An 11,630-nucleotide genomic window follows, 5' to 3' on the forward strand; every position below is an offset into this window, starting at 1 on the left:
TGCACGGGGCCCCGGGTGTACAAACAGCTGGCATGAGTGCACGGGGCCCCGGGTGTACAAACAGCTGGCATGAGTGCACGGGGATGCAGAAAACCACACTCAGTCCGTCAGCGCTCCTGCCCCCGTCAGGCTTCCAAACTGGGAGTTCTAATCAGAGGACCCTGCCCCTTCATTCTCCCATCGAGCCACAGGCAGGTTCAAGCTACTCACCTGTCCGTCGGGATCACAACACAGGGCACCATGCCCTTGATGTGAGGGCGCTGAGGGGGTCAGGACACCATGCCCCCGGGTGTGAGGGCGCTGAGGGGGTCAGGCACCGTGCCCCTGGGTGTGAGGGTGCTGAGGGTTCAGGGTACCAGGCTCCCAGGTGTGAGGGCGCTGAGGGGGTCAGGACACCATGCCCCCGGGTGTGAGGGCGCTGAGGGGGTCAGTGCACCATGCCCCCGGGTGTGAGGGGGTGGAGGAGCTGCAGGTCCGATGGAAGGGTGCTTACTGGACCTCTGAGGCCTGGAGGCCAGGGCCCTGTCCATGTGACCAGGCTCTAGGAAGCAGAGGACAGAAGGCACTGAGAAGTGGGGTGTGGACAGCCCAGCAAGGAAGCCTTAGAGGGTGTGGGCAGAGGGAGTGGAGAGGAGGCTAGGGTAGGGCCCCGAGGGCTCTGGGAGGACACAGCAAGAGGCAGAGCCTAGGGTCTCAAAGGCTCTTGTCACCTGGGCAGAGCAGCCAGATGCCCTGTGACAGCCTCTGTGGCCGAGGAAGCAGGCCCCTCTGGGGGTGGGGTTTACAGCAGGGATCTCCTACATGCTGACTGAACTTGGGGTGACAGGCAGTACTACCCGGGCATGTGGTCCAGGGGGTCCTCCTTGTTCGTGGACATTAGGGATGTCTTGGCCCTGCAGGACAGGGACACTATTTGGAGAGGTTCTGAAAAGGGGTGCAGACCCAGACCCCCAAAGTGAAAAGTGGGGTCTCATAGGATCTTGAGTCCTACATTCCCCACTCTCTCAGCTCTGACCTCACCACCAGCATAGTTCACACAAGAGCTAATAGACTGACCCCCATTTCCTCTCTGCAAACAGCCAAGGACAGCAGGTGACTGTGGACAGGACACTTCCTTCACCCAGGCAGGGGCTACTGTGGAGGGTTCCATAGGGGTGGGCCCACTCACAGGAGATACCCCAAGCCCTTCCCCGGGAGGGGGGTCGTCTCTCCTTGGTCTCAGCAGCAGCTGATAACTACGCCCCCAACTCCGACCTGGGCAATGACCAGTCACCGTTTGAAGGCAGGGTGCAGCTGGTAGTGGGCAGGAAGAAAACACCTGCAGAGCATGGGGCAGCCCACCTGCCAGGAGGGGGACCCTCCTGTACCCCATCTCCCACCCCAAGAACACAGGCAAGCACAGCATGGGGGTTTTACCAATTTTATTTCTAGACTTTTCATGTTTGTCTTCTGCTTTCGTGAAACGTGCTGGTTACATGACCATGGCGAGAAGTGGTGGACCAGCAGCCCCGCAGTGGCCGCTGCCACCAACTGTGACACAGAAATGCAGGCCCAGACCCTCGGGACGCGCCCCGGACCCGCTCCTCGCCCCGGGCTGCCGGACATGCAGCTTCCCAGGTGCCGGCGAGCGGACAGCCCTCAAGCGTCCGGTTTGGTTCAGAGAAGCCGCAGGCGGTGGGTGGTTCTGAGGTAAGCACAAGCAGTGTTCCTGGAGGGGCAGGGGTGCGGCCAGGGGGGTCAGCCCCAGACTCGGGGTCCACCAGCATGCCCAATTTTGGTTCGGGCCCATGGCGGTCAGCTGGCTTCATGGAGATCTGGGGTCACTTTAAATTAACATGGTGCCGTCAAGGACGGAAACAGACACACCAGTATGTCCTAAGAGACTGGACGCGTCCCAAGCCCAATGACAACTCACAAGCCGTCAGGGCTGTCCTGGACCCTGGGCTCACCTCTTTGTCCATCCATCCTTGAGTCCGCCCAGGCAGGGGGCATGTCCCCATAAACCCGACCACCTGGTCTGCGCATGGCTAAGTGAAGCATGAGGTATCGTGAAACAGGAACCTTTTTCTTTCTTTCTTTTTTTTTTTTTTTTTGGAATAGAGCAATAATCACATATTGATCACATAAAAAAGAAGGAAAAAAATCTACAAAACCGAAATGGCATCAGCAATACAATTTTCTATGAGAAAATTCAAACCCTACAACATGGCAGTACATGACACTGTAAAACAAAACTGACCCTCCAAATAGCAGCAAAACAATGTGAAAGAGACAACAGAAGCGAAGTGAAATCCGTTTCCAAACCCTGCTGAGCGCTGGCCGGCCACCCGCAGCGACAGGGACAGCGGAGCCACCGCCGGCCGCCACCAGCGCACTGTCCTCCTGTTCGTCCGTCCACCTCACACCTCTTCTCTCCAAGCACCAGCCTCGTCGCTCCCGCCACCTCCCTCCAGCACGTCCTACGTAATGACAAGGTCTATCGCCCAGATTGCCCCTGGTCGCCAACTTTCTCGGAAAAGGAGGGGACAGGGGAAGGAGTATTTGGGAACTGAGTCGCTCCACGTACACTTAATGTCCCACGTGACTCATCACTCTCCTGGCCAAAGACCAGATCCCTGGCCTTCTTGTCTTTTTCACTTTTTCTCATCTACGAGGACCTGTCTTTTACAAACGATTAGATTGGCAACATCTGAGGCAGAAAGGTGAGTGTGTGGGGAGAAAACAAAACAAATATCAAGGGGAGATTGCATTACTTTATCAACCTTACTGGCCTTGCAAACATCTTCTGCAATAAATATTCTTTTTTTTTTTCAGCCTTAACTCTAAATTATATACTTTAGTGTTTAAAAACCTCCAGCTGTAAAATGTCTAAAGATAACCAACCCTTAAGCTCTCCTCGAGGTTAACCTTTAAGACCCCGATTTTCAACATCAACTGGCATCAAAGGGTGTCGAACCACCAACTCCTTCCTCAGAAAAGGGGTGCTTATCTTGGCAATGTGAGGACGCTCATCTGGCTTTCCCTCTCCTGACTGAGAACAGCCTTCCAAACCCCACCCCGTCCGCGAACACCCCAGTGACATGCACCTGCCCGGTGGTCCTGTGTTCACGTGAGTACAGGAATGTTCCAGAACCGTCCCAGGGAACGCCACCCCCCACCCCAAAGAAACAGGTTTTTCCCTATCAGCTTCTACTGGACCAAAAGTGCTTTGAAATGGAATGGTTCCAGAACACGGGGAGGCGGGGGACACACACACGGGGGACACACACACAAAACAGAACAAAAAAAAATGCAAAACCAAAACCAAGTCGCTTGTGGGGTGAACCTGGCCACGGGCCAGCTCCAAGTCAGGTGGGTGCAAAAAAGAAACCAAAAAACCCCTAGCATTTCATAAACTGGTTACCTACAAAAATAGGAAGATTATAAAAATAGAATATATATTATGTCACTATTTTGTTTCCTCTGACTAGCATATCGGAGGAGGCTACCCGAAGGGGGTCCGGCACCGACTGCGGAGGTGGAGATGCTAAGAGTAAAATAAACATGCACAAAATGACTCGTAAAGTGACTACATGCACGGCAGAGCAAGCGCGATGCCGGGGCCAGAGCTGCGTTAAAGCTGTGTTCTTCAGGGAAAAGCACGAGAATAGGATGCTTTTCTAGCTAAAGGAAGAAAAAAAAATCTACTTAAAAAAAAAAATAATGGTTTGGCGGCTTTTTCTTCTTTTTAAATGGTTTTCTTTTTTTTATGCTTTTTTCTTTTTCTTTTTTTCTCAACACATACAGAATCAAACCTAATCCTCTCCTTGGAGACATATCTTCCGGGTTAAAAACTATCCTGATAACAGTGATGAACCCATTAATATAAACGCTAGCTGATTACTGGGGTGTAAGATGCTCTAGAAGCTGCCCCAGCCAGGGCTAAGCAGACAGCTATTCTCTCACTCTCTTTTTTTAAAGACAGTTTTTGGGGTCACCCCCCCACCTCTTTTGCTTATTAAATCATAGACGGCAGGGAGAAAGCAAAGGGGGAAAAAACAACGACCCAGCAAAGGGTGGGTGGGTGGGGGAAAGAAGACCGAATCTTTCCTTCTGGCAGGAGAATGTTCCGGAGAGGCATGCTGCCGTCGGGAGCACCCGGCCGCCCTCCGGGGAGAGGTGCCCACCTCCCCAGCAGGGTGCTGGCCGCTGCTCTGCTCGACGGTGGTGGCCGTGGGTGGTGTCCGCCCGGCCACCTCAGATGCTCACATCCTGGACATCGGTGGGGGTGCAGGCCAGGTCCAGCTCCTCTTCCTCCTCCTCCTCCTCTGCGGCCTTGGGGTCCAGGTTCTGCTGCTGGGCCTGGCGCAGGCTGGACTCCAGCAGGGCCTCGATCTGCTCCTGGCAGGCCCGGAGGCAGTCCTGGGGAGAAAGGGCAGAGAGGGGCTCACACAGGCTGCCCCGGGACTTCTGGAGGTTCAAGGCCCACCTGAGGTCCCCTATAACCACACGGCGAGCACTGTGGTGGCTCAGCCCGGGACCTGTTGGATCCTAACTCAAAGGGCAGTGGCTCAGATGGACAGGCTCCTGGACGAATCCCCGTGGAGGGGCACCCCACCTCGGGATCCGCTCTGCCCAGACACCGTGCTTTTCACGAATGGAAGATTCATGGCTACCCTGAGCCGGGACACACCCCACCCCAGCACATACTCTCCAGCTGGCCCTGTCAACTCAGGGGCGGGGGGCTTTCCCTTGCCGGCTGCCATGGCAAATTCTCCACCTGCCACCTGAGACCTGACAGCCCGGGGACTGGATGGGAGCTGCCTCAAGCCCACACCCTCTTGAGTAGTCTCTCCTCTGTGGCCTGAACTGGGTCCTAGTGGCAGGGGGCCCAACTGCTGACCTGGGTCAGCAAGGCACCCTGACAGTGTGGACACTGTAGCCCACCCCCACCCACCGTGAGGAGACACGGGGCCGGGGGCACCTGGAGCATGGCTGGTAGGTGTGGGGCTGAGCTGGGCCGAGTCACTCGGACAGCTTGATGAGCAGAGAGGCCAGGCCACCATGTCAATTCAGTCTGGTGGTCCAGGAGGACAAGTGTCCACAGGGTTTCCAAGGCCAGAATCCTTGTAAAAGTGGACAGCACCTTTATCCTGAGTCCAAACCAGCGACCTTTCAGTATAAACAGCGCTTAACCTCTGTGCCGGCAGCCCCCCCTACAAGTGCAGGTGTAGCTACTTTTGCTGTTTTACTGAAAGCCGCTTTCCAGAGCCACGTCCACCCAAGGTCAGCGTGCAGTGGCCCCGGCGGCCGGCAGGTGGCGCAGTGCGCATGTTCTCTGTGTGGTTCAAGTTCACTGACACTGTGAAGCTCCAACTTTGAAGCCTTCAGTACCTGCTACCAGTAAGTGGGGAGCTGCCTGTGCCCCCCATCTGGAGAGGACGTGGGTCACCCCAGAAGACTGAGCATGGACAGACCAGCTCCTCCTAGAGAGGTCATCAGCTGCTGGCCGGTCACTTACACGCACATTCCCTAAGCTCCCGCTGCCCCGAGTCTCGGTGCTAGGAGACCACAAAGACCGCCTTCCAGGGGAGTCCCGGGTGGACTGGCCACCTCTGACCTCTCTGGCCTGATATGGTAACCCCCCCCCATAATTGCTATTTAACACCTCCTATAAAAAGACTCAAGGCTAAGGGCAAACAAAGGCATCTGGGCAAAGAAAGGCTGGCCCCAGTGGGTTCCAGAGCTGAGAACTCGGCTGTCCCTACAGGGCCACATGGCCTGGCACCTCTGGACATGAGGTCCTCGGATAGTCTGGAGCCTGGCCCCAGCTGCCTTCAGGTCATGGCTCAGTGGCCAGCGCTGCCTTGTGCGGCCCGGCTTCCCAGAGGGTCACTTAGGAAGGGTCACATGAGAGCAGTGACGCCACACAGCCACTAGGGGACCTTGGCTGCAGTCCAGGGGCCGGAGGGGACTAAGGGCCTGTCCACATCTCCCCATTGGAAGGTTTTCTCTGCTGTATGGATGCAGGGCCCTTGTCCTGGAGGTTGGGACCCTCAGGGGTCCAGCTGCAGGCCTGGGCACTCCCGCCCCATCCCAACCAGCCAGAGGCCGCAACTCACCGGGTCACACTTGATCACTTTGGACAGCAGCCGAGTGAGGCGGTGGTGGGAGAGGTGGCCGTTGGGGCTGCCCAGGTGCAGGCCTTGCACAGCAGCCAGGACGCTCCCGGCGGCCACCATGGAGGGCGGGTTGGAAATGAACTTCACATCTGCAGCAGAGACAGAGGGGCTGGTACTGAGTGAGGGTGCAGGGGGCCATTTCCCAGGGCGACCAGGGCACCTCCACATGCACCAGGCCCTTTCCAAGCCAACGATGGATCTAAAGGCATAGAGGTGGCTGAGAAGGTGGAGGGTGTGCCAGCTGTCCCCCAAACCCTCAGCGGTCCCCCAATGAGCCCATCTAACATCCAGCCACTGCGTACCAGTGTAAGAGGGGCCTTCTGAGCTTTGAGCTGAGCCTGGTGCAGCCCTCACTCACAAAACCCAGACTCCCGAGAGCTGCAACAGCCCCCCGAGCTAGACGAGCAGCACCCTAAAATCAGCTGACTCGTGTATGTTAGGGTAAGCCTCAGCTCCAGGGTTCTCACGGCTGGCTTCTTGGCAGATTGCCAGGCCCTCCTCTGGAGGGGCCCACGGGGGCAGGAACTGTCATGTCAGCCTCTGGTTAGCCGCGGGGTGCAGGACTAACTCTCACCCCCCCCCCAAGTATCCACTGCCAACAGCAGCAACACTGGGTTGGGGTCCACAGTTCAAAGCTGCAGGCTGTGCTGACAGCCAGTGCCCAGATTCTCGAGGGCAGGGCCCAGCTGCCATGGCCACTGGTCAGCCACCCTCTCTGGGTCAGTCGCTGAGCTCCGTAACGACGTGTAAGAGTTCTACCCACAGACACGGGGCCTCGCTCCCCAGTAAGGGGCTGGCAGCTTGAACACACCTGCAGACCCCAGAGGAAAGCCCCAGGGGTCTGCTTATGAAAGGTGGCAACCCCTGAAACTCCTGTGGGCAGTTGTATGTGGACACACGGTGTGGTCACCATGGGTCAGGACGGACTTGATGGTATATGATGGCGTGCACACACCCATGTTGGGATGCACGCATGTATACATGCATAAAGGCACATCACGTGTGTGCATGACACACACCAACTGTGTGCTCCGCCCACCTGCACGCTTTTGGAGGACACGCAGACTCCCTGGTCTACAGAGTTCCAAGGGATAGAGAAAGGGGGTGACACCTGTCAGCTCTGAATGAAACCTGGCTGCAGGGTATAAAGACATGCCCCCCATCCCTGGAGTTAATTCTCTGTTCCTCAGGCAAGGAGAGAAGTTGGGGCACAGAGAAGCACCCCTCAACTCCACTGTGGAAGGATCCTAGGCTGGGTCAGGGGTGCTGGCCAAAGCCCGCGTCTCTGAGCAGTGCTGACCACCAGCATGTGGCCTTTCTGCAGCCCTTGACCTGGCCCTGTCTCTCCGAAGCAGGCGCCCCTCGAAGGATGGTACCCCCCCCAGGTGCTGGGGGAGGACGGAGCCATCCTGACTCTGTCTCTGGTAACTGTTTTCCAAAACCGCTCTCCGTGCCATAAAAGGCCACCCACCCTGCCAAGGCCTCTCTCTTCCATGGTGCCCCAGCTGTCTGCCCATCGCCGAGCCGGCCCAGGGCTGTGGGTCAGGAAAGGGACTCACCACCCCAGGGTGTGTGTGTCTATGTCTTCTTTTATCTGCTCCCCAAAACCAAGCAGTAGGAGCCCAGAGAATCACTCAAACCTCACAGGATCCCTGACTTACTGGGGTGGCACCCACTGCACACACGCAGTCTGCATGCCAGGGCAGGAACTCTGTCCCTTCTGGGGTTGTCGGCAAAGACCTCAACTGCCCCCTCTCTCAAGTGAATCTCCAAACATATATGAGTGCTGGCCTGACTGAGGACACGGGGCCCAGGCACTTCCATCAGGCTGGCTGGGGCTCCTCGGGTACCATCAGCGGGGGGACCTGGCCATGAGCTGTGGTGACAGGCTGTCCCGGAGAGGGCCACTGCCTGGAGGCGGGGCTGGGGCCACTGCTGAGCCCCTCCCCTGCCCAGTGGCCCTTGGCGGGGCCCAAGGCGCACACACTGGGGCAGGCCCTGTGGGCAGGGGCCCAGTTCTGGAGAGGCCAGGAGGGGGCCTCTGTGGCTCAGGCCTCTTGAGTACACGAGGAAGAGCTGGAGGGGGGTATGGGAAGGAGGACCCACCGCCATAGGAAACTTCTTCTAGGGGTCAAGGCAGCTAGCTACCCCTCCAGCCCTACTGCTCTGAGAACTGTGGGACCCCCAAAGAGGGCTACCCCTCCCTCAATGTAGCTCTTCAGGATAATGACTAAATGGAGCTGCTAACCCCAAAAGGTGGTCGTTCAAAACGCGCCCCTAACAGGAGATAGAGGGACACTCCACCAGTGGAAGATTTATAGCCTCATGGAGGGCGGGAGGAGTCGGCAGCAGTGTTTGTGTTCAAGAAAGACGGAAGTACAGAGGAGTCTGGGGTCTTGTGCCCGGATGGGGACCCCCACCCTGCCTACCTGTGGCACAGAGAGCCACGAAGGTCTGCGCGTGCTTCCGGATGATATGCTTGTTCTCGGTGGCCACTGGCATCTTGCAGAGGAAGTGCTGGATGAAGTCGTGGGGGGTCGTGGCCGCCAGGTTCCACTTGAGTTTGTTCACCAGGAGCAGCTCCATGTGCTGTGGAGACGGGGAGGGCACAGGGGGTTGGGGGGCAGGGTCAGTCTGGGGGTCGAGGGGGCAGCCCAGGAAATAGGACAAGGGGGCAGACAACTCTTGAGCCCAGATCAAACCCGAGAAGGTGCCGCGTGCAGAGGGCGCGCGCTCCTGATCATTAAGCCGGCTGTTTGCACGCGGGAGACAATAAGACCTCCCACCATCTGGAACGAAAGGGCTGATTAATGAGCGCGCCGGACGGACGCGCGCGCTGCCGCCAGAGGGCGAGCGCCGCCCATTCTTGGCCTGCGCTCCCGGGGCGCAAACGTGGTGCAAAGTGGGATGTGGGGGCCCCGCGTGCGCGGCGATGGGGGGCTCGCTGTGCCCAACTTTCCCAAGGGTCTCTTCCCCTAGCTGCCGGGCTGCGTTTCCTCGGGGCCGAGGGTCCGCCGGTGGCCGGCTATGGTCTCGCCACCCGCACTCCTATCCCTCTGCAGAAAACGGGGTGCCCTCCCGCCCGGCCGTGGGGTCCTCCGGTTACCAGCAGCTCGTCGGGGCGGATGGAGTTGTCGGTATAGATGCACAGTTTTTCGGCGGTCAGGGGGATAGTTTCTTTCATCTTGGAGGCCACGAACATGCAGGTGGCCCCCAGCAGCTGCAGGCGGCCCTTCTTCACCGGTTCCAGCGACAGGAAGCGGTCCAGATAGTTCACGGCCAGCGGGAAGACTTCCTCTTCGCACTTCTGCTCCTCGCAGACCTGAGGGTGCGCAGGGACCGTGACTGACCGCGGGCGCCAGGCGCAGGGGACTATCCAGCCCCGCATACCTACCCCGCGCGCCAGGACTGCGGCCCCAGCGCCTAGAGGCAACAGGCATGGGGTAGCGGGTGCCTCCGATGACGCGTCCCCGCCCCCATGCCCCCCCAGTACCCACCCAGCCCTGAAACTGAAAGGGAAAGTCCCGCAGGGTTGGCATGGTGGGGGCGGGAGCGGGCACCGGTGCGGTCCGGGGACCCTGGGCCACCTGGGGGCTCTGGGACCCGTCTGGCCGGGGGCCCGCACCAATGGGCTGCGGGGCGGGCCACGGGGCTGGGCGCCGCGGAATCGCAGCGCTTGCGAGACACAAAGGTGGCGTCCCAGGCCGCCGCGGCGCATTTTCCCCAGACGTCATCTTTTCAAAAAATATTTAAAAATATTAAAAAAATAAGTGGGAGCATAAAAATTCCCTGAAAACGACCCTCGGACGGCTCTTTACCTAGGCCGGGGTTCGGGAGCTGACTGCAGGCCCCAGGGAGCGCCCCAGGGATTAAAATTCAGGGGCACCCCTATCTCCAGGGCGCGAGCGCTGTTTCTCTCTAGCAAGGGCACCACGCCGCATTTTCAAAAATTATTTAAAAATACTCGCGGTCCTTCTAGATGCCCACCGCGGGCCTGAAAATGTGCCCCGGACACCCCGCTGGCATTGGGCAGGTTTCCCCAAGCCAAGCTCCTTGAAGACAAGGGTCAATTCCTGCAGTCTTGGGGGCCACGCGACCTTGCAGCCCGGCGTGCTCTCCGGGCCAGCCTGCAGTGCGGGGTGCCCTGAAGCTCGTTCCTTGAACAAAGGGGGTCTCCTTTTCCAAGCCGAGTCCCCCAGAACTGCTCACTCCTGCCCCCGCGCCCCTCCTGCAGGCTGCCGACCGCTCCCCACCCCCTCCCCCAATTATTAATAAACACTTTTGCTTTGCAATAAAGAACAAAGATGGCGCATAATACTGGCACGAGTGGCCCTTGCATACGTGTCCTTGGATATTAATTTAAAAATCAAATAGATACCCCCCTCCACCCAGGGCTAGCGCCTCGGGCAGCGGCGGCCGTGAAGGCAGGCGCAGCGAGAAGGCGCGGGGCGGGGGCTGCACCGTGGCGGCTGGGCAGGGGCCACCAAAGTCGCCTTGCCTGTGGACCCACACCATCGGTTCATTCGGGTGTCCCTGGCATTCACTTGTCCTAAGACACCCCTTCTCCAGCCATCTACCCCAGAGGAAGGGGAATTTCTAACGTCCCTACCCCCACCTCTTCCTGGTTAAAGATTTTTACCCACAGTATCTATTTCTTTGGAAAGGACGAGTTTCTAGAACCCACTTGGCGAACCGGAAAGTTGGGGGGAAGGGGGAAATCGAGGGGCGAAGCAATCTGGACTGAAGTAACAAGCTGCGGACTAGTCGTCAAAGGGCGGCCGGGCGCCACGCACCTCCAGCATCCAGGTGGCCACTATTTTGCGCATCGACGGCAAGATCTCCTTCTGCACACACTTGAAGTAGGACACGGAGGGCGCGCAGGTCTCCTCCGCCTTGAGCATGGCCTGCAGCACCCGGTCGTTGAGGAGGTTGGCATCGGGGTACGCGCGGCGGATGGTCTCCACTTCGCAGCACAGAAGCTGGTGCGCCATGCCGGCGGCTGGGAAGGCGGGCGGCTGGAAAGGCAGGCGGCTGGCTGGGGCTGCGGCTCGGTCCGCGCGCTCGGCCTCGCTCCTCCCGCTGCCTGGCGCTTCTCGCCCTGCTCTGCCCCTCGCCGGAGCGCGCGGCCGCTGCTGCTAGCTGCTACTGCGCCGACAGCCCTCTGGAGGCTCCAGGACTTTGCAACTTCCAACAAAACTCCCCTGTAGTCCCTGTGACGTTACTGTTGTTAAGCAGAGATCAAAGCCGGGGGAGGGGGGCGCGGGCCGAGCGCTGGGGAGCCGTGAGGGGCAGAGCCCAGAAGCCATCCCGAAGGCGCCGCGCCTGCCCCGCGGCGGCGTTCCCCCCGCAGCCGGGTTTTCATAGAAATGCAAATAGCCCCGCGGCCGCCTTTCTCCCCGCGGGGTGCAGGGTGGGGGCTCGTTCTTCCCAAGTGGGACCCAGGGATTTGGGGAGGGGGCTTTGCAGAGG

General features: G+C 58.9%; 1 protein-coding gene across 1 annotated transcript; it reads right to left on the bottom strand.

Moving 5' to 3' along the window:
* Nucleotides 1-4,236: 4,236 nt before the first annotated feature.
* Nucleotides 4,237-11,324, bottom strand: CCND1 (cyclin D1). The gene is made up of 5 exons (XM_006893229.1): nucleotides 10,955-11,324; nucleotides 9,268-9,483; nucleotides 8,591-8,750; nucleotides 6,102-6,250; nucleotides 4,237-4,401 (listed from the first exon to the last, which is right to left on the bottom strand). Exons 1-5 carry the CDS (start codon nucleotides 11,150-11,152, stop codon nucleotides 4,237-4,239), a joined length of 888 nt encoding a protein of 295 aa, XP_006893291.1. The 5' UTR covers nucleotides 11,153-11,324.
* Nucleotides 11,325-11,630: the final 306 nt, after the last annotated feature.

Source organism: Elephantulus edwardii, unplaced genomic scaffold, assembly GCF_000299155.1.
Source record: "Elephantulus edwardii isolate Elephantulus edwardi_28Jun2011 unplaced genomic scaffold, EleEdw1.0 scaffold00126, whole genome shotgun sequence".
Taxonomy (NCBI): Eukaryota; Metazoa; Chordata; class Mammalia; order Macroscelidea; family Macroscelididae; genus Elephantulus; species Elephantulus edwardii.